At 39.7% G+C, this 9,861-nt stretch overlaps 1 protein-coding gene across 1 annotated transcript; it reads right to left on the reverse strand.

Moving 5' to 3' along the window:
- Positions 1–6,626: 6,626 nt before the first annotated feature.
- On the reverse strand, positions 6,627–9,049 carry LOC149799486 (uncharacterized). The gene has a single exon (XM_089958857.1). It carries the CDS (start codon positions 8,964–8,966, stop codon positions 7,242–7,244), a length of 1,725 nt encoding a protein of 574 aa, XP_089814983.1. The 5' UTR covers positions 8,967–9,049; the 3' UTR covers positions 6,627–7,241.
- Between the last annotated feature and the right edge of the window lie 812 nt (positions 9,050–9,861).

Consider the following 9,861-nt stretch of genomic DNA (forward strand, 5'->3'; position numbering starts at 1 on the left):
CTCTGTGATAGGTTTCTTCACTCCTTCATTTTATAAAATGATGGTAATTAATGCTTATATATATGGTCCATTAATGCCACGTGTTGACTCATGTAAGTTTCATTGGTGGGAATGGAGATCCTTGTTTGCATGTTGAGAAAAAATATACAGCATTCGGTAATCATTCTTGGGATTTACAAAGCAATTCACTACAAGCAAAACATGTAAAGCACAGCAAAAACAAATTTCTGAACTCCTGGTTGACAGAGTTGTAGTTTGTGAAGCTGCGGGTAAATGAACACGTACAGAAATTTGAAAACACAAGTGACAAAGATAAAGTAACAAAATGAGCTAATCAAATTTGATAAAAAAAAGTCGGTCGGTTAGAGGCTTCGGTTTGACATTATTGGGCTAATATTTTCATTTTTTTATGCAGGAAGCTTTATTATTTGCTCCAAAATTAGTCCGTTCACCCTCTTTGCTGCTAAAGGCCAAGTAGATAATAGGCAGAGCATGTAATGGGCCAAGTGCACTATGCAGACTGAGTATGTAATGGGCCAAGTGCACTATGTAGACTGAGTACGTAATGGGCCAAGTGCACTATGTAGACTGAGTACGTAATGGGCCAAGTGCACTATGTAGACTGAGTATGTTATGGGCCAAGTGCGCTATGTAGACTGAGTATGTAATGGGCCAAGTGCACTATGCAGACTAAGTATGTTATGGACCAAGTGCACTATGTAGACTGAGTATGCTATGGGCCATGTGCACTATGTAGACTGAGTATGTTATGGGCCAAGTGCGTTATGTAGACTGAGTATGTTATGGGTCAAGTGTGCTATGTAGACTGAGTATGTTATGGCCAAGTGCGTTATGTAGACTGAATATGTTATGGGCCAAGTGTACTATGTAGACTGAGTATGTTATGGGCCAAGTGCGTTATGTAGACTGAGTATGTTATGGGCCAAGTGTGCTATGTAGACTGAGTATGTTATGGGCCAAGTGCACTATGTAGACTGAGTATGTTATGGGCACTATGCAGACTGAGTATGTTATGGGCCAAGTGCGTTATGTAGACTGAGTATGTTATGGGTCAAGTGTGCTATGTAGACTGAGTATGTTATGGCCAAGTGCGCTATGTAGACTGAATATGTTATGGGCCAAGTGCACTATGTAGACTGAGTATGTTATGGGCCAAGTGCGTTATATAGACTGAGTATGTTATGGGCCAAGTGTGCTATGTAGACTGAGTATGTTATGGGCCAAGTGCACTATGTAGACTGAGTATGTTATGGGACAAGTGAGCTATGTAGACTGAGTATGTTATGGGCCAAGTGCACTATGTAGACTGAGTATGTAATGGGCCAAGTGCACTATGTAGACTGAGTATGTTATGGGCCAAGTGCGCTATGTAGACTGAGTATGTTATGGGCCAAGTGCGCTATGTAGACTGAGTGTGTTATGGGCCAAGTGCACTATGTAGACTGAGTATGTTATGGGCCAAGTGCGCTATGTAGACTGAGTATGTTATGGGCCAAGTGCACTATGTAGACTGACTGTGTTATGGGCACTATGTAGACTGAGTATGTAATGGGCCAAGTGTGCTATGTAGACTGAGTATGTTATGGGCCAAGTGCACTATGTAGACTGAGTATGTTATGGGCCAAGTGAGCTATGTAGACTGAGTATGTTATGGGCCAAGTGCACTATGTAGACTGAGTATGTTATGGGCCAAGTGCGCTATGTAGACTGAGTATGTTATGGGCTAAGTATGTTACGAGCCAATTTGGGTAGGCTGAGTTATTTATGGTACAAGTAAATTTATGGGCTGACTCTGCTATGAGCCATGTAATTTAGTCCTAGTACTGTCTCTTCCATGTAGTGCTAAATCTGAATACTTTATCACAAACTTCACTTGATCAGTTTCTCCCCAGTATGAATGCTCAGATTCTCTTTTTCAACATTTTATCGCCTTCACCTTTAAATGGATTATCTTCTGCGTGTGTCCTCACGTGTGCCTCTTGAAATCGGCGCTAAATCTAAATACTTTCTCAAATCAATGAACAGTTTCTCTCCAGTATGTACCCTCAATCGATCCTTTAGATGTTCATTCTAATTAACCATTTCGTCACAAACGTCAAATTTAAATGACTTATCCCCATCAAGTGTCGTGTGCCTCATCATATCAGAGCTAAATCATAAGGGTTTCTCACATACTTCATACCTGAACAGCCTCTCTCAAGTATGTATCCTCAGATGCTCCTTACGATGTCCATTCCGAATAAACATTTTGCCGCAAAACATCACACTTGACAAGTTTTTCTGTAACAAGTATGGTCAAATGTTCCTTTAAATGTCCACCCTGTACATGTTCAGAAGAAAATTGGACTTTTTACAGATATTAAACTGGATCAAGAACAGAAGGACATTAAACATTTACTGCTGATAATAAATTTATATAATACAATATTTAATTATGCTTAGTACTACAACAAGGTATAAGACAGTGAAAAGACTGGAAAAGATCACAAAATTTTATATTAAAAAAATACATAAGAATTCAAGCTGCTTGCTTTGTTTCTGTAATTATCTAAAAAAAAAATTTTTGGTACAAATTATATCTACTTAACTCAGCTAACATAGCAGTCTTACAAAAAAAGAAGAAATGCTAAAAGCTCAAAATACTGGAAGATATTTAATGTTGATACAAAAATGTACATCATATGGAGGGAAAAAAGGGTTAATAAGATGACATGTGTCAAAACATTTACAAATCATAAGTAGCAGAGCAGACTAGTGTTACCTTCAACTCAATTAACAGTAGCAGAACAATGAGAGTTTCAAAATATTTGTATGTAGTATTTACCGGCTTATAAGTCGATGCGGAGTATAGGCTAAATCAGCAAATTTGGCAAATTCTCCATCCTTCATCCTTTTATAAGCCGATGCCAAGTATAAGATAAGACCAGATCAACACCTATGATTGTGTTTTTCACTTCGTTCCACACAGCATCGCGAATTTCATCCTACCTATAACTCTGTAACCTTTCCAGTCAGGATCATTAAATGTAACTAAAAGTACCTAGTTTATTTCACAAGAAGTATTTTAAAGGTATGTACTTTTAGCTACATATAATGATGCTGACCAAAAAAATGTATTGAGTTAGATAGGATAAAACTTGCTATGCTGTGTGTAATTAAATTATAATAACTTCTGGTTTCATAAATATTAAAAGTATCACTGTATGCTATTTCATATTACCAACAGTAGGGACATTGCATTATTCATACTAAAATGCATTTCGGGGGGGGGGGGAGGGGCGAGAGATACAGAGAGAAGGATGCATACGCATTCCATCGCATTTGTCGTTTTGCACCTCGTGATCAAAATCAAATATGGTCCGATATACAAAAGAAAAAGAGAGTTCAGATCTTTGTCTGAACTTTGTTAAACTTATTACCCCTATTTTTCTGAAGCTTTTGTCAAAGAGAGAAAATATTAATAAATGAAACAGTAAATGGAAACTATGAAAATACATACCATACTCCTTCAGGATTTAAATATTCACAATAGGTATATCCAAATAATATCCATTAGACTAAATTCCAAGAATGACCATTTTGCATGCTGTCTAATTGTCTTCACAAGCACAATGACCTCTCCATTCCCAACAATTCAGATTTCGTTTAAAATGCATGTACTCTTCCTGTAGTAGTTAGTTTTGCCCGTCACCCCTGCCGGGGTAGAGGCCGCCCACAAATGATCACCAGAGGCTTCTGTCTTATGCCATCCCTTCAAGCTGATTCCAAGTATGACCCATCTTAGTGATGTCCGCCCCAAGGTCGCGTCGCCAGGTGTTTCTTGGTCGTCCCCTTCTACGCTTGCCTTGAGGGTTCCATTTCAATGCCTGTCTGGTAATGTTGGCTGGCGGCTTACGTAGGGTGTGTCCTATCCAACCCCACCTTCTCTTCTTGATCTCGTCCTCTACTGGAAGCTGGGAGGTTCTCTGCACACAGGTTGGTGTTGCTGATGATGTCTGGCCAGCGGATCTGGAGAATTCTTCTTAGGCAGCTGTTGATGAAGGTCTGAACTCTCTTTACGGTTGACTTGCTGGTTCTTCAGGTCTCTGCTCCATACAGTAGGACTGACTTCACGTTGGAGTTGAACAGTCTTATCTTGGTAGTTAAAGAAATTTCTTTGGAGCTCCAGATGTTCTTGAGCTGTATGAAAGCTGCTCTCTCCTTTCCGATCCTTGCCTTGACATCTGCATCTGTGTCACCCTGCTGGTTGATAATGCTGCCCAGGTACGTGAAGGACTCCAACTCTTACAGAGGACTTCCCTGCAGTGTGACTGGGTTGTTACTGGCATAATTGGTCTTGAGGATCTTGGTATTGTCTTTGTGGATGATGAGGCCAACCTGTGCTGATGTGGCTGCCAGTATGTGGTCTTGTCCTGCATTTGCTGCTGACTATGGGACAAGAGTGCTCGGTCATCGGCAAAGCTAAGTTTACTCCACAATGTCCACTGGATCACATTTCTCCGCCCATTGGTGGACGTCTCTTCATAATCCAGTCAATGGCGAGAAGGAAGAGAAACGGCGACAGCAAGCAGTCTTGCTTCACGCCAGTCTGCACTATGAAGCTGTCTGTGTGCTGTCCTGCATGAATGACTCTGCAGCACATTCCGTTGTAAGTGTTCTTGTTAATGTTCACCAGCGTGGTTGGGATGCCATAGTCGCGAAGAAGTTTCCCGAATGTCTCTCGGTCCACGCTGTCGAATGCCTTCTCATAATCGACAAAGCTGATGTAGAGTGAAGAATTCCACTCCAACGATTGCTCAACTATGATGCGAAGAGTAGCTATTTGGTCCGTACACGATCTATTCTGCCGGAAGCCCGCTTGCTCATCTCGTAACTGTGGGTCAACGGCCTCCTTCATCCTCTCCAAGAGGACCCGGTTGAAGACTTTCCCTGGTACTGATAAGAGCGTGATTCCTCTGTAGGTGGTGCAGTTGCTGAGGTCGCCATTCTTTGGGATCTTGATGAGGTGTCCCTCCTTCCAGTCAGTCGCTATTTCTTCTTCCTGCCAGATCTTCTCAAAGATGTGGTATAGCATTTCCACTGAAACATCTAAGTCTGCTCTGAGGGCTTCTGCTGGGATGCCATCAGGTCCAGCTGCCTTGCCGTTCTTCACATGGGTGATGGCTTTCCTGATCTCGTATCTGGTGGGATTGTCACAGCTTATGGGGAGATCTGCATTGGCTGGGGGGATTTCTGGGGGATTTAGTGGGGTTGGCCTGTTCAAAAGTTCTTCAAAATGTTCTGCCCATCTCTTAATTTGGTGTTCTGTACTTGCTGTGGTCTTTCCCTGCTTGTCCTTTATGGGTCTCTCTGTTTTGCTGTACTTGCCAGACAGCTTCTTGGTGAAGTCATACTGCTTCTTCATGTTTCCACTTCTTGTCGCATCTTCTGCCTCTGCTGCCATTCCTTCAACATAGTTTCTCTTGTCTATCTTGATGCTTCTTTCCACTTCTCTGTGGGCGTCAGTGTACACTTTTTGTATCTTTACTTTTGTAGTTCTTGTCCTACTGATATTTACTGCTGCTTTTTTTCTGTTTACCCTCCTGGATTTTGCACAATGTTTCAACTGAAATCCATTCTTTCTGCTGGTGCTTCATGGGGCCTAGTACTTCTTGGCATGTTGATTTTATTGCCTCTTTAACTTTCTGCCATCTGTTGTTTGCATTGTCTTCCTCATCTTCAAGAGCTCTTGCAGCACTTGGTACTTGTTGTTAAGCGTCAGTCTGTATTCTTCTTTAGTTTTTGCATCTTTCAACAGGCTAATGTTATACTTTGTTTTCTTCTCTTTGGTGCCCATCCAGTTCTTCTTCAGCTAAAGTTTCAGCCTTGCGACAACTAAGTGGTGGTCAGATGCCACATCTGCTCCCCTTTTCACCCTCACATCCTGCAAGGATCTTCTGAACTTCTTGGCTATGCAGATGTGGTCAATCTGACTTTCTGTCACATGGTCTGGTGATATCCATGTGCTCTTGTGGATTCTCTTGTGGGGAAAGATGGTACCCCCAAAGACCAGGTTGTTCAGTGCATAAAGGTCTGCAAATCTCTCTCCAATTTCGTTCATCTCGCCCAGGCCGTGGATCCCATGGCTTCTTCATACCCTCTCTTGTCTGACCCAACTTCGGCATTGAAGTCACCCACGAGGATGTTGATGTCTTTGTCTTGGAAGTTCTCTACTATATTCTGTAGTCTGTTGTAAAACTGGTCCTCATATTTTTCTTCACCGTCATTTGTTGGGGCGTAGCACTGTATGACGTTCATCTTTATTTTCTCCTTCTTGGTCCTAAACGTTGCCGTGAGGATTCTGGACCCATGTGGTTCTCATCCTATCAGTGCATTATATGCTTGCTTTGACACAAGAGCCCCACCCCCCAGTGTATGAGGCGCATTATCTCCCTCGTGTCCTGACTACAGTAGCATCTCTCCTGTCATCAGTCTTCTTTGTCCGGATTGAGTCCATCTTGTCTCACTAATGCCCAGTAGGGTTCGGTTGTAGTTCCTCATCTCTGCTGCTACCTGTGCTGTTTTCCCTGCCTCACACATTGTCCTCACATTCCATGTTGCGATGTTAATTCTCTTGTTTTATAGAAGGATGGTCTGCTTTATGGCTTTCGCGGGCTCGCGGCTTTCACCACATGCATCATAATTCTTCCAGAAGAAGACCCTTTCTCCTTCAGGCTTTCAGTTTCTGGTTTTTCTTCTGTTGGCGTTTTTGTAGCAAGTTGGGTTTTACAGGGTCAAGTTGCTAGCCCCACGCCCAACCCTCCACTCTTCCTGTACTTAGGCGGAAACTTTTTTTTATTATATTTGCTCATGTTAGATGTACTTTAAATTGCTGTCGGTTCCGTGGCAAGTTAAAAATGTCACTGGCTGAGAAATTAACAATAGTAACCACCTGGCATTTCCTTTAACTATATGGTATGGTATTTATAATACACATGGTTAGAGGCATTCCCTTTTAGTAGTCTAGCTAATATGATCTGGTCTGAATAATCTTTACCTCAAACAGGTGTTATATTAGAATGACTGAATACAGCCATAGCATATTTTATTTGTATGTAAATACCAGTACAAAGCCATGTGATTCTTGTGATTATGTAAGTGGAAACAGAATTAGAAGGAATCACTTAACAAGTGGTATTAATTGATAATTTGAATATTATACTTCACTTCAACGTTTCTTTTTACATACATTTGTGCATCAGGGATGCATGCTGGAGAAAATGCTCCTTTAAATGTCCATCCTCACTAAACATTTTACTACAAACTTTGCATTTAAATGGCTTATTGCCATTATGTGTCCCTGTATGCCTCTTCAAGCCAGAGCTAAATCTAAATGCTTTCCCACATACTTCACACCTGAACAGTTTCTCCCCTGTATGTATCCTCAGATGCCTCTTTAGATGTCCATTCTGACTAAACAATTTATCACAAAACTCACAATTGAATGTTTTTTCTCCAGTATGTATCCTCATGTGGAGCCTCAAACTAGAACTAAAACTAAATACCTTATTACAAACTTCACATTTGATTGGTTTCTCTCTAGTATGTGTCCTCACATGCTCCTTTAGGTGTCCATTTTGACTAAACATTTTATCACAAACTTCACATTTGAATGGCTTATCTCCAGTATGCATCCTCAGATGCTCCTTTAGATGTTTATTCCGACAAAACATCTTATTACAAAGTTCACATTTAAATGACTTATCTCCATTTCGTGTCCTCGCGTGCCTCTTCAAGGCAGAGCGAAATCTAAATGTTTTCTCACATACTTCACACTTGAACAGTTTCTCTCCAGTATGTATCCTCAGATGCTCCTTTAAATGTCCATTCTGACTAAACGTTTTATCGCAAATGTCACATTTGAATGGTTTTTCTCCAGTATGTATCCTCATGTGCTTCCTCAAGCAAGCTTTAAAACTAAATACTTTATCACAAACTTCACATTTGATTAATTTCTCTCCGGTGTGTATCCTCATGTGCTGCTTCAGATATACACTCTGACTAAACATTTTATCACAAATTTCACATTTGTTTGGTTCCTCTAAAGTGTGTATCCTCAAATGCTCCCTTAACTGTCCAATCCTATTAAACATTTTATCACAAACTTTACATTTGAATAGTTCCTCTCCAGTATGTGTCCTCAAATGCTCTTTTAGTGGTCTATTCCTATTAAACATTTTATCGCAAATTTCACATTTGAATGGTTTCTCTCCAGTATGTACCCTGATATGTTCCTTCAGCTCTCTATTCCGAGTAAACATTTTATCACAAACTTCACATTTGAATGGTTTCTCTCCAGTATGGATGCTTAGATGTTCTTTTAGATGCCCATTCTGATTAAACATTTTACCACAAACTTCACACCGGAACAGTTTCTTTCCAATATGTGACCTTATATGCTCCTTTAGCGGTCCATTCTGACTAAACAGATTATTATCAACTCTACGTTTAAATAGGTCCGTCTTATCTCCAGTATGTGTCATCATGTGTCTCTTAAAATTAGCGCTATATACAAATACTTTATCACAAACGTCACAATTGAACTGTTTCTGTACAATGTGGATCCTCAAATGTTCCTTTAGATTTCCATTCCGACTAAACATTTTACCACAAACTTCACATTTCAACATTTTCTCTCCAGTATGTATGTTCACATGCTCCTTTAGATATCGATTCAGACGAAACATTTTACCACAAACTTTACATTCAAATGGCTTTTCTCCAGTATGTATCCTCATGTACGTCTTTAAATCATAGCTAAATCTAAATTCTTTCTCACAAACTTCACACGTGAATGGTTTTCCTTCAGCATGCATTCTGAGATGCTCGTTCAAACGTCCATTCTGACTAAACAATTTATCACAAACATTACATTTCAATAGTTTTTCACCAGTGTGTGTCTTCATGTGTCTCTTCAAAATCACCGTTCAGTGTAAACATTTTCTCACCAACATCAAAGTGAAATTTAATCCCCCAGTATGTACTCACGTTAGATACGTTTACCTCGGATGATGATGATTATTATTATTATATATATATATATATATATATATATATATATATATATATATATATATATATATATATATATATCCGATCTTTATCTCGATCACATTAACGCTTGAAACATATGATATTTTGTCAGCCCAAAAAGTTAAATTTCTTTACTGTCTAACGCAATGAGATAAAAATAACTCGACATTTATGCGGCGAAATAAAAAGATACAATAAAGCTGACAGTTATAATCTCATTACGTCATAATAATTACGGATATTACCCGATAATATAGAGGTGGAAATGATGACAATGATTAACTGTAGTTTATCTTACATGGAATAAGCACGTGCATTGCAAACATCAAAATACACGTATAAATTAAAGCGATTAATACAAAATGGTTTTACTTCTAATGAATAAATCTCATTAATATAAGCAAACTGCTCTATAGTCGTGACATTTCACTCAAAGATCCGTGGAAATTATTACGAATACAAATTATTAATGCAAACTGTTTTTGTTGTAATGAATGAGGGCGGCGAGGGCAGAGTCCGAGAAAATCTTCAGTCGGATTCCTCAAACGACGAGTGGAATCATAGCAGGGTGTGTGTGTGCTGAATCCTGCAAAGTACGAACCGTCCTCGAGCAAAAAAGTTTCAAATTGCCTACGATCTTACAAGAATTCGTCAAGAATTTCAAGGGGTCTAAAAGATGCCAGGGCGGGGTAGTGATCAATGATTTAATTAAATTGTTGTCGTACAGCTAAATTAGTTCGACAACAACTAGAGGCAATTACGAAATAT

This window comes from Sinohyriopsis cumingii, chromosome 5, assembly GCF_028554795.1.
Source record: "Sinohyriopsis cumingii isolate HCF-2022 chromosome 5, ASM2855479v2, whole genome shotgun sequence".
NCBI classification, from domain to species: domain Eukaryota; kingdom Metazoa; phylum Mollusca; class Bivalvia; order Unionida; family Unionidae; genus Sinohyriopsis; species Sinohyriopsis cumingii.

Excerpts from the sequence above, each read along its gene's own strand:
- LOC149799486 (XM_089958857.1), bottom strand. The coding sequence starts at position 8,966 with ATGAAGACACACACTGGTGAAAAACTATTGAAATGTAATGTTTGTGAT.